Source organism: the organism of the source record quoted next, unplaced genomic scaffold (assembly GCF_019419815.1).
Source record: "Pyrus x bretschneideri cultivar Hongxiangsu unplaced genomic scaffold, Pyrus_bretschneideri_v1 Contig4, whole genome shotgun sequence".
Taxonomy (NCBI): domain Eukaryota; kingdom Viridiplantae; phylum Streptophyta; class Magnoliopsida; order Rosales; family Rosaceae; genus Pyrus; species Pyrus x bretschneideri.
Window position 1 is genome coordinate 1,546,766 of NW_025999723.1, and position 22,511 is coordinate 1,569,276.

Below are 22,511 nucleotides of genomic sequence, written 5' to 3' on the forward strand. Positions count from 1 at the left end.
CCGAAGAAAATCGATTCTTTTCTTTGGTCAGCGATTGGATTTGCAATTCTCAAAATATATACCTCAGTTCTAACACAGGCTTGATCCAACTAGTGATTTATGAACTTAAACGGGAAAAAGTTGCACGAAAAGATGTTACACCTTGTGATCAATGAGGTTTTAAAAGTAAAACAAAAGCCAACAGAACAAAAAGTCGGCATTCATACACCGATGATTTGGACACATCTATCTTCTAGTAGCTCTAGCAAACATTCAACACGCAGGCAAAAACTACACCAACATCATCGTCACAGACACGATCAGTCCTTGGCTTTCTCTTCTTCCTTCATCTTCTTCTCCCACTTGCGCTTCTTGAAATCGGCCAGCATTTGTGGCATCTTCGCCATCAGCCTCTCAGTGTTCTCCCGTTTCTCCTTAGCTATCCTGTCAACCTTGTGCCCTTTCCTCTTGGTTTTCATTTCTTTCCTCACCGGGTCATATGGCCAGTCCTCTCCCGCAAGGAGGACTTCCCTTCGAATTTTAGCTCGATGACGAGCACTGATTCCAAGCGGCTTCCATGCCCCTAGATGCCAGTAGCCCCACACGCCCTTGGATAGCTCGGTTCTGTATTTAGTCAACTTCTCACGCCACGGGTACTGGTACTCTGCAATTGTCTTTGCCACAGATTTTGCAGCTTGGCCAGCCATTTTTTAACTCTTGAGGTTCTCTGCCAAACCACAGAAGAAGTAAAGGAAAATAATGACTTAAATCCTAAATACCGACAGAATGATAACTGATGACGCCACTAAATTTCTCCACATTCATTCATAATGAATCATGTACATCCTAAAGATGCAATGTGTCCTAATAGAGTGACCGTACACATAAACCCGCTAAGCCTTCGTTGGACAGATTACCTAATATAGTGACGGCGCTAGGTTTAGGATATTCAAGAGTTGGAAAACATGAAATGCATCAGAAACTAGGGTACATTCGAAACCCATATTTTCTTGGTGAAAATGAACAAGCACTCAGAACCGAAATTCCTTAACAACGATGTTGAAGCCGCAGTCTCAAATGTAAATCCAAAATCACCGAAAACAGGAGAAACGAAAGAGAGCCTCAATAAAACCCAAACAACAGACATATTTCTTCTTCCTAAACCCTAAAAACAACCATTTTCTTTCGCCTTCCTCTACCTTTTGTATACAATCCCAGAACGAAACCATACAAACCAACTAACTCACTAAATTACAGTAAAGTTAACCGGTTTTCAAATTCGTAAAACGCAAGGGAACCTGCAGCTGCAACATTAATCCAAATTTTCCCTTTCATTATCTCCGAAAATCCAATTTAATTTAATTAACAACAATATCCACAATGGCAGCTAGGGTTTTTCTGCAAGCTTGAAATTTGACAGCAGAAACAACCAGAACGAATACATCCCGAAGGAAATGGTGATTGTTTCCGTATGCTAAAACCCTAAATCAAATCAAAGCTACCCACATATTCGATCGCGAATCAAATTACAAATCAAAACTGAGAGAAATTTCTAGAGAGAGAGTAAATACCTGATCCGGGCGCCGCCGGATTTAGAGAGAGAAAGTGGTGCGGTGGCGGGGGATTGAAGTTGGAAACGAAGAGTGAAGAGGGAAGAAGACGAGAGAAGTGGATTTTGCTTTTGCCTGTTTCTTCAAGTCGCAGCAGCACGAAAAGGTAATGGGCTTTTTTCTTATGGGCCTCAAGGTTTATCGTGGTGGGCTGGGAGTACCGGAGTCCGGTTGGGCCATAGAGTCCAGTCAAAACCCGATTTCTATTTTCGGTCAAAAGCCCGTTTGTAAGTGGCTGATAGAATTACGCATTACTTTACAATGACAATGCGTGATTAACTTGAAACAACGCTTGACCGAAGATAAAATGTTACAACCGGTGAGTGTGTGACTAGCTTGAGATACCGCAAGAGAGAGAGATCGAGAGAGAGAGAGATCGAGAGAGATCGAGAGAGAGAGAGAGGGGTTGTGTTTGTATGGAAAAATGATGCATAAACTTCTATCACAAAGTCACAAGCATTTGAGCAGAGGACAAACAAATAAAAAAAAAAATCCTCAAATCTAATTCTGCTTCTACAAAGCCCTAAAAAAGCGAGCCCCCTCACTAGACTCAATGAATATGCGTTTTCCCAATACAATTTTTCTGGCTTTCTAGAGCAGAGATGAAAAATTGATCCTCCGCCGGACGCTCAACTGGACAAAGGTCAGAAGGCTCCCCCTTCTGTTTGGTTGGATGGTTTCTCGCTCCTTCAGTGTACTCTTAAGTTGTCACCTCGGGGCCATTCTGCTTTGCGATGCATAAATTTGATGCTGCGATGATAAAGGCCGCAATTAAAGCTCATTTACGAAGGAAGGAAATAAAACAAAATTAAAGAAAGAGACTATGAACTACTCAACATGAGCTCCTGTCTAGTGGAATAGCAAGTTGAATGATTTACTTCAGTATCCACGATTTATGAAACTATTTTCCCTAATGTTCCCACAATAATGGAATAAAAACGTATTTAACACTGCCGAAGGACTGAATGAAAAAGGGTCCTCGGATCCAGCATTAGTCTAATCATTTCTTTTTATCGGGTTGCTGCAGGCAACTGAAGGCACATGGTAGGTTACTTTTACGACTGTACTGCAATTTGTTGTTAGTTAAGATATGTGACGGGTGTTACCTGAGTTACATATGATGAACTATCAGCCAGGAACTTGAGAAAATCTTGCTTCTTTCTGTCAAAATTGAACTTTGCGTTGTCCAATAATGCTTGTTCTCTCTTCATATCTTCCTGCATTTTGTCCTTTTTCCACTTCAACTCATTGATTTGTCTTTCAGACTCCAGATAGTTTTCAGGTAGGCCCGATGTTGCTGATACTTTAGGGAATCTCACATCTACATCTTCCCTAACATCAGAGAGGTTTAAAAACTAAGATGTTAGCAGCAAAGAAAATCCCTGTTAGTATTAACAAATGATGATAACATCTAAGACAGTTCAAAAGTTTAATTTCCGATTTCATTTATTTGGCAGAGCTTCTTACCGGTTGCCAAGAGAAAACACACCAGTTGACCTAATAATCCCGCCATCTAAAGAAATGGCTCCATCGCTTATACAAGGAAGAGCTGGAACCATATCTGCCCTTGTTTTATATACTTGCAAGCGACCAAAGAGGTTATAAAATAGAGTTGCTCTTAGTCCGTGCCCATTGGCTGTGAGGCAATATAAGTTTGCGCTATCCACATTAATCATATTTACAGCATAACCAAGAAAGCCGGGTGGACACTCCCCATTGGCTAACCTAGGTTTTAGAAGATCAAGCCTCATCTGTGGGTCATCAGGCACGGATGCACCAGCATATGGTCTGCAGAAGAACAAAACAGATTTTGAGTGCATAGTCAATATAGTAAAGTTTACAAATCAATACTTGTTCAGATTGCTTGAGGTATGACAGCATACAGGATACATACCTTAGATTTTCAAGGCAGATGACCTGAAACCGGCCTTCCAGTGTCCTACCAATAGACGAGCCAAGTCCATGGAGACCAGCAGTTTTCTTTACGTAGCCTTCATTCTCATACACTTCTAGAGCTTTAACACCCTCATAAGTCTTACAGACAATTGCCAACATAGTCTCGATCCCTAAGTACTCTGAAAAAATCCTGCACATTCCAAATAAGCTGAATGAAAACTAGGTCCAGTATGGTTATAGGCCTAGATAGATAGGGGCGAAAGGGAGAGCTGGAGAGGGGGTCAATTAGAAATATTTTCATGGCCAGGTGTTACCAATGTATTCATTCCACACTACAACAACATATCCATTGCAGTACAACGTCGCCTAAACTCACCCCACTTTCCAAAATCAAAAGAAAATGCACGGAAGGTCGCAGAACACAACCACTTATGTGGTCATATGACTAAAGTACAATTCCACAACTTGAGAAATAAGTAAACAACAAACAATATGGGACTCTGACCTGCTAAGATTATCATCCTCTACTTTGCCAAGCATACCAACAATACCCACGACATCCTTGATCGGGGGAAAAAGGGCAACCTGAGTACCATGACGAGTTTTCAACTGCCATAAAATGCCTGCGGCAGACTTCTCATGCTGAAGAATCTTTTCAGTGGTTTCTTCCTCACTTTTACGGCGGGAATGGTCATCATCTTCGATTTTAGGAGTGCTTGAGGAGTGATACTTGCCTAGAATAACTGAAAGGAAATGATTCGGTAATGGAAACAAATAAAAAAGTGCCCAAAAAAAATATTGCAAACCGTATGCTTAGATATTTATTAACTTTTTAGTTTACTAGATTTATGACATCACCAATGAAATGTAGATAGTGGAGGAGGAAGAAGAAGAAGATATTATACCTTGCAAATCAAGAATAGAGTCATCTAGTTTGTGCTTCTGAGACTTAAGCAGTTTTAAGTTGTCCTCATGCTGTTTAATTTTCATTCCCATCATTTGTAAATCATCTTGAAGTTTCTGTATAGATTAGTTCTTTGAAAAGTCAGTTAGTTTGATCCATCCCCGCTCAAAATAGGATCCTCCACAATAATTTCATTAATCATGAATAACAAAAAGATTGAAATGCTACAATTTTGTTACGATGAATTAATTGCCTCAAACGGAAATGCATGGTGAAATATCAACTATACATTACCACAATGCACGGTAAATCAAAATATAAAGGCTCTCAAGAATTGGTTCTTGTACAACCTTAGTGTAGTAGATGATGGATTCTGCTTGTGAGAAGCCTCCATTTTTCACTTCTTCCTGCACAACTACACTAGTTTCTTGTTTATCTACTTGCATCATAGCTGCAGGATCTTGAACAGCCAATGGCTGGGGCTGATCTGGAACCTGCAAAAGAATGATTAAATGGCATCAATAGCACAAAAAGGACCAAAATGCATGTACACAGACTATGCAGACTGTTCAATAAGTTTGACGTTGGGCACGAAATAATGAGCACAACTTAGAAGTGATCTCCGCTCGCCAATAATTCATGGAAGTACAAATTAGTTTCTAAAAGCACATGCCTTTCTAAATGCTAAATACGTTTCTTTACCAACAAGAAAAGCCTGTAAACAATGTCGACTCACCACAGCAGCAGGCACATACACATTTCTGTGCCACAGTTTCTTAAATCAACGGCAGTATCTACAGCGAAAACTAAATCAACCAGAAAATTGTTTTAGAACACTAATGCCTCGACACCGGAAAAGAATTACACAATTCAAGACCGAAGTTTCGGACTACAAATCGCAATCGCCTCTAAATGGTCAATTCTAAAACCTAATTCAAGCAATTACAAGCACCACTTTCCCCAGAAAACTGCCAAGGACGAAAATGCAAAGATGCATGCTGATTTTCCATTCTTTCTTTTTCCTCGTGGAAACTTACAGTGACGGAAAGTTTAAAAATTGAGAGAATTAACTAAACCCAGTTACCAAAAAGATCTTTAAAACCAAAGAATTGCATTGAGCACACAATTGAGGTTTAAATTTTTGGCATTCGAAGCAGGAAAAATCAATGGCGAAGAGAAAAACGACATGCATTTGAATTACCACAGCTAATTCCATGCTGGGCGTTTGACTAGCTATCAAGAGAGGAGAAAAGAAGAGAAAATTTTGAAACTTTATAACCTAAGATGGGTACCCAGTTATTTTCTTGCATTTTCTCGGCTGCCAAACAGAGGGCAGTGAGTGAAATTTTGAGAAGGGGGGCTCACCTGGTTGCTGGGGTGGAACATCTTCCGAGTTGACTCAGTGCTCTCGCCGGTGGCTCTCTCTCACTGAGTCACTCTCTCGCTCTCTCTATCTCTCTCTCTCTCTCCAACTGCAACTGTTCTGGTGGTTGTTGAGAATGTCAAATTTCATTGACCTCCCTGTGGTTTTCTGAGCTAAAAAGTTGGGCTTTATTCTCCGCGCGGAAATGAGGACCGTTGGATCAAATTAGATCCATGGGGATAGTTGGGCCCATATGATCCAAGGGCCGTAACTTCATCACTTACGAGTAAAGTGGAGCTCTTTTAACTTTTTATTTGTCTTTACTCTTCAGTTTATTTTTACTAAGATTATAAAATATTTTCATATCCAAATCGAATTTTTTGTAGAACTAATTTATGGGATATGTATAGGGGTGGATTCATGGTACCATTTTTTTACATAATTTTTTGACAAATATTTTTTGTGAGCACACGTCGTAATGTATTTCAATCATCCAAACAATTAATCATTTAGGTCTTTCTTCAAATATTATGTCAAAGTTACCTAATATGAAACAATACGACCGTTCGATTAGGGGTTTAGGGTTTCTTTGTAGAGCCGTATTCGTCTATTTTTTTCACTACAAATGAATGTCTTCATGATTTTAGATTTGTCTAATTTTTTGCAAGGATGATCCATGAATAATGTTCTAAAAAATAGACAGCTAAAATCGTTGATATACGTTAAAATGTGAGCCCCACAAAACGTGTGTCAAAGTTGTGAAAAAAAATTGCTACGGATCCGGACATATATATATGCATATATCAGAAGAACATGATGCAGCGTCAGTTGTGCAAAATAATCACAAATCATCTGTGATTCCTACGGATCCGGACATTTTCTTTTGAAACTCCTCCCCAGTCTTTGTTATCAGCTTCTGCTGCTTCTTCAATTTCTTCCTGAGCTTCTTCAACACTATCTCGCGGTCTTTAGCAATTTCCTCCATGGCAGCAACGACCTCACTCTTTGCTTCCTCATTTGCTGCAATTTCCTCCAGGACTTCCGCGACATTCACCAAAATCGGGAAACAGATTTTGGGATTCCTGAAGGGCAAACAACAAAAAGGCCACATTGTGTAATCGTTAGACTTGTTCGCAAAGCAATGAATTTAATATGAACATACATATTATCAAGTGTAGAGAGAGATACCCGTATCCAAGAGAAGCTATCCCGGTTTGTTTTAAAATCCCGCCATCCAAGGATACAGCAGCTTGTTTGATACAAGCACGAGCATTGAACATTTGTTTCCTAGTTCTGTAAACATGGAGCTCGCCGAAAAGAGCATAAAACAACGTCTGCCGCAGATTATGGCCTTCAGTTGTCATGGTGTGTAAATGTTCGTCATCTAGGTCAACCAAATTAACTGCATACCCCAAGAAACCAGACGGGGTATCTCCACTTGGCAATGCAGGATCTGGCAAGAAGAGCTTCCTTTGAGGGTCAGTACCATCAAAGTCACCTGTGTAAGGCCTGCAATATAGAAATTTCAAATTTCATGTTTCTATTTGCTTGTGCCATAAAGCATAGTCCAGAGTTATTTTCTGTAGAAGTAATCAACACGGATTGATTTATTACACATAAGTAAAACTACTTGGGAAGATTTATGTGTTACCGTAGATCTTCGAGGCATATAACAAGAAACCGGCTTTCTATGGATCTCTCAAGTTTAGCAGCTTCTGCATAAAGAGCATGCCTAGAATCAACTTCCCCGCTGCGGTGATACTTCTCGAGAGCACAAGCAGCTGTGAATGATTTACAGACAACAGCAAGCATCTGATCTTCACCCAAGTACTCAGATAATATCCTGCAGACAAATATATATAAAGATATGAACATCAAAGGAGAGGAACTAACTTGAAGAAGGGGAAAACGAAATTGGAAAAAGGGGGTAGCGAACCTGCTGAGCTTAATGTTCCGAACTCTGCCCAGCAGAGCAACTAAACCAATCATGCCTCCCATGAAATCGTTGTCTGGCTCTTGGAGTGGAACTCTTGAAAGGGTGGAGACAGTAGAAGCTGCCGTGTGGCTCATTCTCTCTATGTGGTTTCTCAGCTCTTCTTTCTTTGATGAGTAATCCGAACTGCTCAGTTGATAACAAGCTGCACATGAACGTAAGTAGCATTTTTCCAATTACATCCATTGTACATAGCATGTGAAATTTAATAAGAGAAAGCTAAACAAGTGAGAGACTCTTTGGGTGAAAGAGAATTTGACGTTTCAAAAATGTATTAAGTGAGCAACGAACATTCTAAGATAAACAGGGTTTTAATATATTTATGTGCAGCCTGAGAAATATAACCTTGCAAATGAGATATTTCTAGCTCAAGAATTTCCTTGTCCTCATTAAGCTCAACCAATTGCTTTTCCAGATCTCCAATGCGCAATCCAATTCGTTTAATGTCATTCTCCTTTCTCTGAGAGGAGAAGAAGAAAAGTAAAAAATAGAAAGGCATTTTAAGGTAAGATTTCCAAATCTTCTTGGTTAATGCAGTCAACAGGTAATTTGGGCATTCGTAATTGAGAATCCTATTCATAAAACCTATTTCGGGTTAATGAGAGCATAAGTGTTATACAAAAGCAATTTGAAGCTGCATTTGTTTTCCCTATCTTATCATTATTCACAATTGATACCTGCAGGTTTCCCACTTGCTGAAGGGAAGAGGGATCTTGGAGAAGCAAAGGAAATGGGGATAGTTCTTGGCACTCCACTTTTGGAACTTGCATTTCTGAAACGGATAGTTCTTCGCACTCCACTTTTGGAACTTGCATTTCTGAAACCTGAACATAACAATTATCCATGATCCATGATTGTAGATGGTGGTAGCACACATTGTATACTCTGGGTTACGTATAAATTTAAAGCTGCAATTGTCATGTAGCTTCTCATTATTCACAATTAATACCAGAAAGTTTCCTCCTTTCTGGAGGGAAGAGGAATCTTGAAGAGGCAATACCTTGCCAGGTGACAACGGAACCTGACTCTCATTGTACTCCACTTTTGCTCTTTTTACAAGAACCTGAACATAAAAGTTAACAGCCATCATTATCAATATGGCTAATACAGAATATGAACTTATATCTTTAAGTAATTTAAGAGTGTGTTGGTTTCCATGCTTCACTTTTGGATCTGGATGTGATATGAAAAATGAACTCACTATGGTACTTTCATGCTGAGATATAAAACTTCATGTGACTGTAAGTGAATTAAAGCTGCATTTTTATTTGTATTTTCTCATTAGAACAACTATTACCTTTAACTTTTCTACCTTGGGAGGGTGAGATGAATCTTGGGATCTCAAAACATTTTCCTCTGGGGGAGTCGATTGAATTTGCTTATACTTCACTTTTCGAGCTTCCTTGATAAGTACTTTTTTATCAACACTCTTGCCATTTGACTCATCCTTGTAAACAAATTCACAAGTAAAACTATCAGAAACAATTAAACAAATGAACCCACTATGGTACATTCATGCTGAGATATAAAACGTCTCATTTGTTTATTAGTAAATTAAAGCTGCATTTAATTTCGTATCTTCTCGTAAGCACAACTATTACCTGTAAGTATACTACTTTGGAAGAGTCAGATGAATCTTGGGGCCACAAAACCTTTTCCTTTGGGAAAGTCGAGTGAATTTGTTTATACTCCACTTTTCGAGCTTCCTTGATAAGCACTTTTTTCTCAATAGCCTTACATTCTGACTCATCCTTGTAAACAAATTCACAAATCAAATTATCAGAAACAACTTACAATCTTAATACATTTGAAAAAAAAACAACAAAGAGCAAAGATTTAAGAGAGGTTACCAATATTACTTACAAGATGGAATGAAAATGTATAGATACCAGCATTTTGAAATAAATCTGGGTACTTTGATTTAAGTGGAAAGATGTATAACCCTTGAAATCCTTTTAGCGACTTGGGTGCTACGGACACTGAAATGTCATGAACCCTTTGAAGGCCCTCAGCATCACTGCTGAACTTAACCTTCATGGACATTTGTAAATTAGTTCTGGCAATATGCTTTTGGTCCAGGGTCTTGGAAATACAAGAAGAGTCATAACTGGCAGGACGAACAATAGCCACAATTGCTTCTGGAGGATCTTTTCCAGTTTGGGCATCTACAGGCAGTGCCTGAAAAGAAATTAAAAAATATATGTTTTACTTGATTAATTTTCTATTTGATGAGCAAGACAAAAGTGAAAAGTAAATGAAAATTCTAACCCCATCAATGTCCAACTCTTGGCATTGTTCTGCATCCAGCACATCAATTGTAGAAGGAGATTTCTGACGTTGTTTCTCAAGTTGGTTATCCCACTCGGTACTTCGAACAGCTACACACTGATGCCAATGGCTCACAATTTAGCAACACAATAAGCTAGAATACCAGAAAAATATTTACTTTTTCGCCAATGGTATAAAAAGCAAGGTGTGAAGCAAGATACTAAGATAAAATAAGAAACGAACCATTCCAGTATCAATGACACTGACAGGTACAGGCAAGGAGCCACCAACATCTAAACTGGTATCCCCATCACTTATGGAAAGGATGCATCCCTTCGCTTCTGGATTACTTAAAGGCCTTGTAAAACAACAAAAATACAAAACTATGCCAGTCAAACCAAAACATAATCAAGTGCACAGGTTACAAAAAGAACGATTACAGAAGAACATACACAAGAAACCACACCTGCAGAACATTTGAGCCTGACCTGTTAAGAAAGAAAAAGAAAAATGAAGAAAAAAGCCAGGGACCTAAATTGACCAAACAATTTCATTGAAGAAGAAATCTACAAGTATAACTATCCTTAAGTAGCATGCCATAAAAAAGTGGAAGGGGCATGCCATGACAAAAGTATGGAAGATATAAGCATGTCAATTATAAATCAATATTTATGAATGTCACATGAAACAATATAAGGATACTCAAGTTTCATGCCTTACTTACCACCAGAGTCACCTTCAAGACCTTCAAGCAAAAAATATTCAATCGTAGCATAGACATTGTTCTTATGGACCCCAGCACATGCTCCCTTAAGAAGTTTGATTTTCTGGCCACGTTTCCAGGCTATTCCTCTTCTCTTTAGAGATTTATGCACCCTTGCAACTACAATTTGAAGTAAAAAAGTTCTATGATTAACGAGCATGGATTAAAGTTAGAAACTCAATTAACGTAATGAAATTAATAAGGACATCATGTAACAAGTTACAACAACCAAGCCTTATCCCACTAAGAAAATCATGTAACAAAGGATTCAAATTAAGTCATGCTGCATCAGAAAATCAAGCTTCTCGATTTACACCTACCTTCAGATGACATGTGAAGTGCCTTTTTGTTTATAGGACTGACAACAACCACTGGTTGATCTTCACCACAGTCAGCTTCATCATCATACTGCTCGTGCATTTGAAGAATCCAATTCTCATACTCCCTCTTTAGTTGAGCAAGATTTAAATGCTTTCCATCTCTAGAAATTTCAATTTTGATATCTGTGGGAACAAAAAATTAACAGAGTGAGAAGAATAACAAACAAACAATGCACCAAATCAAAATATTTCCATATTTATCATAGAAGAAATATACCATTTTCATTCTCCAGAGGCTGATTACCGAAGTTCCTCAGTGCAGCGGTAAAAGGACCATGGTGTGCAAGATCATTCTGTGGTTAACAATGCATTAAGGAATAACGTTTTTTTTTTTTAAATCTACGATGACCAGTGGCCACAGACATAATTGAAATTATTTTTTCCACTTAAACATATAGCATTTTGTACCTTAGATGGTGTTGGATTGAAACCAGCATCAGTCTCTGCAACCACAACATTCTTTGTTCATTAATACTGACAAAACAGAAGAATTCTAAAGAATATTGTATCAGTGACAAGAAAACATTGAGGCAGGCTATCAGGAAGGAGCTGTCCTACCGATAAAGCATTTAACTCTCAAGCAACATCTTTTCAACAAGTGTGCCCTGTCTCCTTTTTTTTGCTTGAATTCCATGAAAGGAAGCAAAGCCTGTGGTACATCAAATAAAAAAACACCATTAGAACGAATAGCAGTTGCAACTCTAAATACAAATCGGATCACATTCCTGAACATCAATGCTCCAAATTGTGCATTAAACATTAAACAATTTCAAGAATAGTCTTCAATGGAGTTATAAAGCTTGTCAATATCTTCATTTAAATTCTTTAGAAGTACTATAATGCGATACAAAAAAACACAACTACAACTCAATTTTCGTCTGTATGTACAAGAATTTGCTCTAAGGTCAAAGAGACCAATGATGGCTACTGAAGCATTAAGATGCATATTTCAAAAACTCCATTTCATCGTGTATATTTGGAACCCCAAAAGGTTTAGCTATTAGGAAAGATGCCACCAATGTATTTCAAGATAACAGTTACAATACAGAGCACTGCAGCTTTCAATATGCACATGTGACAACAATTACTGGAACCATCCTTCAGCCATAGAAAGTAAAATGCAGTAAATCTCATTCTGATTTTAAGAGTGTAATTCTAATATAACTTCTAGAGATTAATTTACAAGAACATGATTTAAAGAGAACTGACTACCTACCCAACGAGCATCTGGAAGTAGGCGACCAAGCCTCCGAATAGAGACACGACTATAGGTTTCAAATTTTTCTGAGGTGCTGCATCCCTCAGATTCTAAACTCTCCAAAATTCTCTCAATATTCTCTTTTCCCTGTGATAAACAATGTCATTTAATTTGCGCAATGTAGCTTACATAGGATATGTATAAAAACAATGACATATATATCCAGCAACAAAAGATTTTTACATGGTCTTCATACCTTAACAATAGGAAAATAGACACACTTGAGGCGAGCATTAGCTTTAATATCTGTCTTTGAATCTACATATATGAAGTATGACAAAGGGTCACTTGAAGTTGAAATTTCTTTAACAGCTAAGACATAATATGAAAGTAAATGAGTAAACAAAAGAGGATGATAACTACATTATTACAAATTTTTCTCTCTTTACGAAAAAAGGAGACAATTTACTAAAGAATGAAATTGGTAATTACCTGGAGATTGAGACATACTGTTTTTCTTACAGAAGAAATGAAGCTGTAAAACAAAATCAGGACCATTGGATGAATGCAAGTTAGTTGTTGCAATCTCCCCACCTGCAATCTCAGCTAAATCAACACCATTAACCTGGGAAGTTCAAAGGAAAAATTTATTAGTAATATTAGACTTAAAAGTGAAATTACCATAAAATACAAGGTACTACCAGTCTACCACTAAGAAGTAAGGGCTCATATGTGCAGCAATAGATGGTTATAGGATTTGAAACTTAGCCAGTACTCCTGATATTCGATAACTAATAGTATACTTGAATAATTCATACAGTATGTGAAAGAAAGCATCTATTTTTTCTTGAGCAAAAACTTCATCTATATGTTGTAGTGATTCCTGTTGGAGTGGTTGAGATTAAAAATTACTAGCATAAGTATGCAACAATAAAACTGGACAAGCCTGCAAGCACACCTTCCATAATCTGATGCACCCTAATCATGTTACAACTCAGAGATCAAGGATACCTACGCATTTATCTGGCAAAATGCAAATGACTACCAAGAGATGCAGCTACCATAGACACAAAAATGAAATACCAAATAAACAAAAAAACAAAAAAAAAAAACTTCAAACCTCAAAGTTTACTGGTGTTACGGTCTTCCAAATCTTCCCTGCTTTGGATTCTTCATCACACTGCAGATGAATAAAGTAATGTATGACAATAGAATTTAGGATATTATAGTAGAACTTAGGAAATAGCAATAGATAAACAAGATCTCCAGTAGAAATTGTAAGTATGTAAGCAAAAGCTAATAATGTTCGTGCTCCATAAGTATTTGATACCTGAATATACGGGAAGTATATGTCCTTCAGCTTGCATCGGAGTTGATCTATGTCCAATTTCGATTTTGGTTTATAAATTTCAACCTGTCAATCAGCACTTAATATATAAACAATGTGAAGTTTATAAAACTCATAGCTATTCAAAAGCTTCACCTATGTAAATTAGCACTTAACATTGGATTCACAAACTTCACCTATGTAAATTAGTGACTACTGCTTACGGCCTAGAAAAACCAAAGCTTGAAAAAGTAATTTAAAATTGTGTCCGGACAATTTCAAATGCTAAGAAAAACAAAACAAAAAAAAAAAAAAAAAGGAGGCCAGAAACAACATTTCCAAGAAAACTAACTTCGTAACAGAATTGGACAATAATTTGATAACTACAAAGTGTTGCAACACTCTACCTTTGTAAAGCTACCGTGTGGTGTTCTGATCATTTCTTCTTCTAAAGGATCCCTCATGCCACCAGCAGTCTAAAATGAAAGGTAAGGTTACCAGTTTGAGAAAAAAACACCAGTTAGAAAGTTATATAAGAAACAAGAGAAATCAACGCAAGCGAAAGCATTGCCATTAAAAAGCGATAAACTGCCAAGCGCACTTTTACCTTCCAATTAGAATTAGAGTTTGACCTGCTCAGTAAAGCCTCTCTATCAAGATGTAATGTATAAACTTTCCTGGAATCCTTTGTCTTGGAAGAAATTAATGCATGCCTATAACATGATAGTACAATGATCATGGTTTGAAATGTGTTGGAAACCTTTCACCAGAAAATCGACACACATGAAGTAGCAAAAAGAATTCAGAGAAGTCGTACCTCCCTAATTGCATAGATGCTATAGGTCCACCATATCCAAACATTCCAAAAAAAGGCTACATGAACACGCAAAACAGAACTTTAAAGTCAAGCCAGTACTGAATATACAACATAGACGACCAATGGCATGCAGATTATAGAAATTTTTCAGTACATCATGGCATAAAACTTAACTTATCATGTTAAGCACACACACAACCTATTTCACGATTATCAATACAGGAAGATATTTTTAAATTGGTTTTACCGTTAAGTAGGGAGGTGTGCCCCCTATCGCCTGGTCCTTAAAAGATCTATGAAGTGAAGCACCCATCTTTCCCCTGCATAGAATACGAATCACATTCTTAGCATGAAAATAGAACACTTAAACCTCACATTACTTGCCGTCACTAATGAGAATTATATACATAATTTTCCAAAGACTCGTGTAAGTTTTGCTATCACATGTGGAAAAGGTCAGCCAACAAGCAAAGCCATTAGATAACCCGAACAGAAATTTGAGACAATTTCGAGAAGGAGATAGTCACAACAGTATGAACCCCTACGGAGGTCCTTTTGCATAATTTTTCTTGATTGCTTTCCTTTAGGATCTTTTTCCAGAGAAGGAAAAATGATAATGGATTCAACCAAAATTTATTTCACCCTTCCAACCCGAACTTCTGTCTTGGACTCTTGCAATTCATAGCCCTCACGAAATTACATTCCAAATATAAGACAGAAAATGGTTCAAGGAAAATAAATACCACTTCACTATAGAATTTTCATCGCTTCCATCCATCCCAGGGCCAGTGTCAAAAATTGACATCACATTATCGGCCACATCCACACTGAAAATAATAAAGGGAGAATGGGTAAAGTTATGAAGTAACCATAGAGATATAATATAGCTTAACATTGAGCAAAAAATGGATACTAGCACAATAAATTGAGTAGTCTGAAATAATCAAACAATAATATCAGTAGTGTTCGTCTAGGTAATAATTACGAATGAGCTAGCAAAGTATCTGTAAGCAACTATAATGACATGATAGACCATAGTGAAAAAGCAATCAACGAAAACACAAAAACCAAAAATCCATCCCAACAATACCAAAAATTAACATATAAAAGAAAAGGCGTGTACAACTAAAGGATCTACAATTTCCATACCTTATAAGCTTCTTATGTCTCCTGTCATTTGCCCAAACAGCTTGAAGGGAATTATCCTGACGAACAAATGAGCAGCAGAATGTAGGCAATCAAATGAAAACAAAATGAACCAAAACAGTGAATAACCAGCAGTATATGCAACTTACAATCAGATCCGCCAGAGCAGTCTCAGCCGTGTACTCTTGCGGTAATTCCCTTAGTAGGTCAGTAACAGGTGTCAAATCCCACATATTCTACAAATCAGAGAAGTCCATCATGAATTATGGCATCCTTTGATCAATCGCATAAAACTTCCGAACGGAGCAAGGTAAGATAATTCTTCAATTATGAATTTCAAAGCATATGGAAACAATAATGTAGGAGATATTACTAACCTCAAAAGTAATAACTCTCTCAGGCACATTACCATCCTAAATCATAAACAAAACAAGCACAATATCACCATTCCCGAAAATATATATATTATCCATCAACAAGCAAACAAATTAAAAGAGCGCAACCACATGTTGAGAGTATTAATCCCACATCGAGAAAAGAAAGGACCTTTAAATCGTGAATCTTATACTCACATGAAGCTTCAGAATGTGGCACTCATGTGCCTTGAAGTTCTTGAAATTCACCACATCCTTTATCTCCCGGTCATTGGCATCTTCAAGAAATAAACCGCCAGCGTTCCAATCAATCTCCCGCTTCCGCTTCCTCGAGCTAGATTCTCTCAAGGCCAGGTGATGCTCCCGTTTCAGCATCTGAATGAAATCTCCAAGTGGCATTTTGTGCTCAGGGTTTTGCAATTGCAACCCAACACTCATGCCATTTGGTAACAGCACCTTGAATCTATACGTCACGTCCTTATCGCCGTGATCTTCGCGCACTTGGCTCCTTTTTGTTGGTGTCTGCTGCATCTTTGCTGCATGCATCCATTTTCAAAGACATATAAACATATATACACATATAAACATATATATACATATATATACACGTATATAAAGAAATTTTCACAGAATAAAGGGGTTTTAGTGAGTGAAATAGCAGATAATCTTAACATTTGTACTTCCTTCAAGTAAAATCTAACCAAGTTCATGCTTTTAATTTCAAACAAATACAATGACAAATCGCAGACGCAGAATGTATAAAGTTCATGCCTTTTTTCGAAAACGTGAAGCTCTGTTCTTGTTGGAGCTCGCGCAGTGAAGCAGAAATGGGGGATTTCTAGGGGTTTTAGAGATAGAAAACGAAAGGTTTGAGCTTTGTAGAGAGAGAAAGCGACGTCGGAGTGAGCTGAACCGCCACCTCTCTAATATATTGCTCTTGTGCGTGGCTGGGAAGCCAGTTGGCTCGGGTACACGCTAAAATGCGCTGGGTTGGATTTTTCTGCCACGTCAACGTTAAATTAGCCATCGGTGTAGCGCACGTTACCCGAAAAGTTTCATGTTAGCAGTTTCGTATGAAGTTGGCGGTAAGTTGCTCCGCTGGAGATATATGCGAAAGTTGCTGGGTGTTTTGCGGAACGCGCTGACCACAGCAGCTTTATTGTCCGATGAATCCACGTGGCGGAGAGGGATTAGATGAATCAGGCGTGGGGACCCACCTCCTGTGACTGGAATGGCCAAGTAAGAAATTCTTTGTGCCCAAGTAAAGTAGGGAATCGAGGAGATCAGACAGGGAAAGGGATCCTCTCTGATCCCTTCTATCAAGTCATTTCCATTAAATAAATCAGGTCGTTAAAATTTGATTTAACGGCTAAAGTTATTATACTTTTTAAAGTGGATCTCTGTTTGTAACCGTTGAATCAAATTTCAAAGACCTGATGAGGAGAACTTAGTGGAAGGGATCCGGAGGATCCCTTTGTCAGGTACACATTTGTGTGAAAAATTGGGAAAGACAAATTTGGAATTTACAAAGGCTCAAGTTTAATGGGCCTAACAATTGAGCCCAAAGAGAGAGTTTTCAATGTATCCATAACATGGCTGCAGTATGCTGTATATTATTATAGAAGTGGTGGCAAATATTTTTTTAATTGTCTCTCCATTTTTATAATGATCTATAGCGTACGTGCTTGTGTTTTGGCACATTAAAAAATCTCTTGAGCCAAATGGGCACGTTAACATAACATTTTCAATTAACTGGTATTCAATTGAGTGCTTTACATGTCATTAAATAAGTGGAGGGATATGGAAAAAAGTAATACTTAGGAAATCATGTATTTAAACCATATTTTATAAATCATGTGACGTGATTTTTGATGATTTTATTACTTTTTTTAAATAATTGAATTATTAATTAAATGTTAATTAACGTACTTATTTTCTATTAGTGACACATTAAATAGCTTGCAAATTTAATCTAAAAATTAGTTTACCTAAAATTACTTAACAGAAAAATATATTTTTCCTCCACGTAATATATGGAGTATTGCTTAAATAGCCGGTACTTGAAAAAATCATCTTCAAAAGCATACCATACAAACTTCGGTGTAGCAGCCCAGTAAAATAAGCCCATAAAGCTGCGTTGCAGATAAAACTTGATCCCGGCCCAAAAAGGCCCACAAAAATTCCTACTCGACCATTCCATTAAAACCCAAACAAAATGACCGTCACGAAACACGTTAAAGTGAGGGTGGCGCTATTAACACACTTATTTTTACATTTTACATATTTTTGTTAATTTTTGTCAATTGATTTTCTTGAATTTATTTGATCTGATAGCCGGAAATTGAGATGAGTATATAAGAAGTAAAAATAGGTATGTGGATAACACCACCCTAATGTAATTATCAATTTATCCATTGTTGTTTATCTAGTAAACCAAAAAAGAAAAGAAAGAGATTAATTACTTGATAAGTAAAGATTCAACAGGAAATTCAGAGACATTAGATATGTTTTACCAAATCCTAATTGGAATTAAAGGAAGGTAAATACATCATGATAACAGTGAGTAGTAGTTGAGATCTCTTAGTTTTAAGTAGTTGAACTCAAGTCATCGTCTCATTCCATCAAGTTGCGTATATAGCTTTGATTCTGAATACACAAGGTGATTTGCTACCCGCCCGTTGGGCACGGAACATTATATAGCTTTAGAATTAGATGCATGGTACAATGATAATAATCATGCTTAGAATCTACACTATTGTTTTACTTAGACGATAATTATATCGACGGACCAATTAATGCATGGTCTTACTTTGGAAGCACCATGCCAACTAGTCTTATGCCATATATGAGTTTTTGGGGTTCATGAACCTTTTTGCATTCATGGGGCAACAAAAAGATCTATGCAACAAGAGATTTTCGTATGTCATGGTATCTCTCTTATCACGTGATATTATTTATGAATCGAAAGATATATTACTTAATATGAGAATATACACGTATTACGTGATGGAAGATATATTAATGTGTTGTGATTACCGATTTGGATGAAACCTTAAACTAGACGATTTAGTTTAGTACAATATAAAATGAGCCATATAAGAGTGTCACTTAAAGACTTTTTTGCCAAAATGGTTCATGAGATTGTCCTAACTCCTCATTTTGGTCCCTTAGATTTAAAATCGATAAAAGTGGTTCTTGAGATTGTCCACTGCCAATCATTTTTGTCCTTCCGTAATGAATCTTCGTTAAATTTGAAGAAACCATAAGTTCAAATAGAGGTGTTGATTTGACGAAACCCTCAATTTCACATAGATTTTTCGTGGAATAACCAAAATGATTGACATTGAACAATCTCAAAAATCAATTTTATCGATTTTAAATCTCAGAGACCAAAATGAAAAGTTATGACAATCTCAGATACTATTTTAACAAAACAAAAAAAAACCAAAACATTTGAATAAGCTTGTTTAAAAAATTTCTTCAGTGACATATTAATACGACTTGCTTAAATAAGGATTAAGGAACATAAATATGTTGAAAGTTGCTTTTCACCAACCAAAATTTAATCCATCGAACGTAGGGCAAAAAAGTGAGATTGTGAGACCCCTCCTTCCCCTTCCTAATGAAGCATTTTCTTTATATCTTGCTTGAATGTCCCTTTAAATGCAAGTATTAGGTCATATCTACCTTAGTTAAACCCCTTTTATTTTTCGATTTTAATGTCCCAACCACACCCAATACTACCTCAAGTGACTCTGCGCACTGCTCAGGACCGTGGGTCTAATATAACTTCACAGCTCAGCAAAGGAGGGTTATCTGGTGGAGCCATGTTGCCCTTACTGCAGGTTTCTTAATTACCAAAACAGACAAATCGATTCTATACATTTGCCTCACAAATATCCGCCTCTCGCTTTCGAGATAAATTACAAGAAGATGTCATCGTGATAATGTTTCTAGTTAATTACGCACCGTCATATGTTTAAATCTCTTGTATGGCAGTTTTGCATTGGATTGGTATATTATCATGAGTGCAGAAAAACTTGGATGCTAGTATAATTGGAGCATCATCTAAACTATAACTAAATATTAAAAGGGCGATCTCAAGCAATAAGACTCTTTACTTTTTGAGGGTTGGTGAAAGGGGAAGAGGAACGTTTATCGCACGAATCCTTATCTTTGCTTTGCAAGTAAGCTGTTTCTACGATTCGAACACGTGATTTTTTTTTTTTTTTTTTAACAAAAGAGCAATCTTTCTGTTGCGCCAAACCTCAAACTACAACTAAAGTGCACCCAAAATTAATTAACCGTGAGCATATTTGAGCGGTATGTCAAATCTAGGAGTTTCACAGGTGAAAATGATATTTTTTACAATATGGTACACCAAGATCATAACTTGTCGTTGAAAATAACAAAAACAATAATATGAATGGTTAGTGACAAGGGAATTGGGGTCTAATTCTTCACCAAATTAGTATGTTCGATAAAGTAGGAGGTCTATGTTTTTGGTTAGGGTGGGAGGATTAGTTGTGAGGTAATAAGAATTTGGTGATCACCAACACCGACGGTGAGGTGGATGAAAAATGGAGCCGCAGCAGCTGAAGCCAGAGATAAACATAAAGAACGTCCATACAACGGAATGGACAGAGATCCCAGTCAGATCTCCTCCATCAAGTTCTAAGGATCCGAAGATTCGGATTTTTGAAATTTGATTAAACGGCTACAATTATTATCACTTTTAAAAAGATCCTCTGTTTGTAATCGTTGAATCAAATTTCAATGGTCCAGATTTCTAAATTATTAGAATTTGATGGGATGAGATCCGTCCCCAACGGAACGACATTATGCATCGCTTAAGAGATAGAAGTCTTATCAATAGTTTTGTCCTTAAAACAAAAATGAAATATAAATATTTGATAGAGGAAAAAAAGAAACAAATATTATTAAAAATAATATTAGGATATATGATGGAGCAAGTTGTCTTGTCAACTCGGGCATCTTGTGATGTTGGGTCACCATTGACTTGCTGCTGATCCACTAATTACCATGGCCCTCTCTTTGGAGTCCGAATTCTCGTCGAATTCTATTTACGAAGATTTTGATAATTTATAAATTGTGTTCGTTTATCGTACATTATATAATTAGAATTTATTTTAAATATTTTTATTTAAAAATAAATATAAACAGTACTTGATAAAAACTGATTGCACATTATATAATAAACAAACATGATTCACGGATTTTCATGATCATCACCAAAAGGATCCAGAGAGGATCCTGTTGGCTCTCTTTCTGCAACTAAAAACACCTTAGTTAATTGAAATTACGTTCTGCTTTTAATATTTAGTAGGGGAAAATGGCCTTGAAGTTTAAATATTTAACGACTTGTTTGAAAGTGCTTGTAATTTTGGATTTTAAAAACACTTGAAGTACTTTTAGAAGAAGCACCATACATGTGCTTCTTACAAAAAACACTTCAAGTACTTTTTCAGTATCCACATGAAGCACTTTAAGTACTTTTTCAAGATCTACATAATTTTTACTAAAAATTAGTTTAAAAAATAATGTACCAAATATTTTTTTTAATTATTTTGAAAGCACTTCTAAATAAGCTGTAAATTAAAATTGTGTTGAAGGCTATTACAAAGACAATTACCCCAGTACAATTTACAGGTAATGTAATGATTTCGCTTGATACAAAATTGGAAAAGCAATTGCCCTTTTGTTTCACCAAAAGTTGGAAAATTACAAAATCCGTGACTTGATTCAATAGAAAAGGTTTCTAATTATTTTGTTTCTTGTACAAGTTTACTGATGTGTGTATTTGTACAAAAAAACAAAAAGGTTTAGTAATTTGTATGTATACATTAAAGCCTTTATCACTTTATAAGAAAACTTTACTTTGTGCTCTAGATGATGTCTTAGAAGTCCAATATTATAGAAATTCTTAAGTACGAACTTCTTAATTACGAATGACCGTATTATATTCTTATCCATTAACACACATAGAGCACCCCACTTAAACTGTATTTTAGTTTCACCCAAACTCAAACCGACACTTGTATGTCTGATATATTCAAGCGTTAAGACCAACAAATTATTGTCAAATTGGGCCAGCCCCAACTACAACACATATAAAGGACGATCTCAAACCAACAAGACTCTAGATTCTCTACTTTATGAGAGTTTGGAAAACGTCTATCGTACGCAACTTTACTTTTACTTTACAAATAAATTGTTTCCACAACTCGAGTATGTGACATTTCAATCACATAGAAACAACATTTCCGCCACAAACTGCAACATATTATATACATATGTATAATGTTGGTAGGTACGAGGTAGTAAACTGTATGTATTAGTAGCTACAAATTTCTACAAGATCGATTCACACGTGAAATCGTTAAATAGTAACGGCAATTGCTCGGGCTTGCAGTTATTACCCTCACAACACTACTGCTCCCTTCCCCATTCGACCCTCCATCTCTCTCTCTCT

General features: G+C 36.8%; 3 protein-coding genes across 4 annotated transcripts; all 3 read right to left on the minus strand.

Annotated features, from left to right (window-relative positions):
- Positions 1–80: 80 nt before the first annotated feature.
- On the minus strand, positions 81–1,704 carry LOC103958147. Its single transcript, XM_009370382.3, has 2 exons — positions 1,551–1,704; positions 81–706 (listed from the first exon to the last, which is right to left on the minus strand). Exon 2 carries the CDS (start codon positions 684–686, stop codon positions 300–302), a length of 387 nt encoding a protein of 128 aa, XP_009368657.2. The 5' UTR covers positions 687–706; positions 1,551–1,704; the 3' UTR covers positions 81–299.
- A 296-nt stretch (positions 1,705–2,000) lies between these two features.
- Positions 2,001–5,912, minus strand: LOC103958148 (protein DEFECTIVE IN MERISTEM SILENCING 3-like). 2 transcript variants are annotated; one of them, XM_009370383.3, is made up of 8 exons: positions 5,755–5,912; positions 4,740–4,883; positions 4,391–4,505; positions 3,991–4,228; positions 3,484–3,675; positions 3,057–3,377; positions 2,696–2,921; positions 2,001–2,339 (listed from the first exon to the last, which is right to left on the minus strand). In XM_009370383.3, the coding sequence occupies exons 1-8, from the start codon at positions 5,773–5,775 to the stop codon at positions 2,298–2,300; spliced, it is 1,299 nt and encodes a 432-aa protein (XP_009368658.2). In that variant the 5' UTR covers positions 5,776–5,912; the 3' UTR covers positions 2,001–2,297. The 2 variants fall into 2 exon arrangements, with proteins under 2 accessions (XP_009368658.2, XP_048421428.1); XM_048565471.1 differs by lacking the exon at positions 5,755–5,912 and having other exon boundaries at positions 4,391–4,520; positions 4,740–4,874.
- A 536-nt stretch (positions 5,913–6,448) lies between these two features.
- Positions 6,449–16,550, minus strand: LOC103958243 (structural maintenance of chromosomes flexible hinge domain-containing protein GMI1). The gene is made up of 32 exons (XM_048565470.1): positions 16,217–16,550; positions 16,022–16,057; positions 15,794–15,880; positions 15,648–15,703; positions 15,242–15,325; positions 14,746–14,818; positions 14,499–14,554; positions 14,289–14,394; positions 14,089–14,157; positions 13,685–13,768; positions 13,475–13,534; positions 12,847–12,979; positions 12,611–12,672; positions 12,373–12,501; positions 11,715–11,805; positions 11,565–11,599; positions 11,374–11,449; positions 11,097–11,279; positions 10,738–10,896; positions 10,480–10,501; positions 10,257–10,371; positions 10,014–10,130; positions 9,609–9,923; positions 9,347–9,496; positions 9,043–9,192; positions 8,746–8,808; positions 8,423–8,569; positions 8,091–8,205; positions 7,689–7,890; positions 7,404–7,595; positions 6,941–7,261; positions 6,449–6,834 (listed from the first exon to the last, which is right to left on the minus strand). The coding sequence occupies exons 1-32, from the start codon at positions 16,547–16,549 to the stop codon at positions 6,594–6,596; spliced, it is 4,062 nt and encodes a 1,353-aa protein (XP_048421427.1). The 5' UTR covers position 16,550; the 3' UTR covers positions 6,449–6,593.
- Between the last annotated feature and the right edge of the window lie 5,961 nt (positions 16,551–22,511).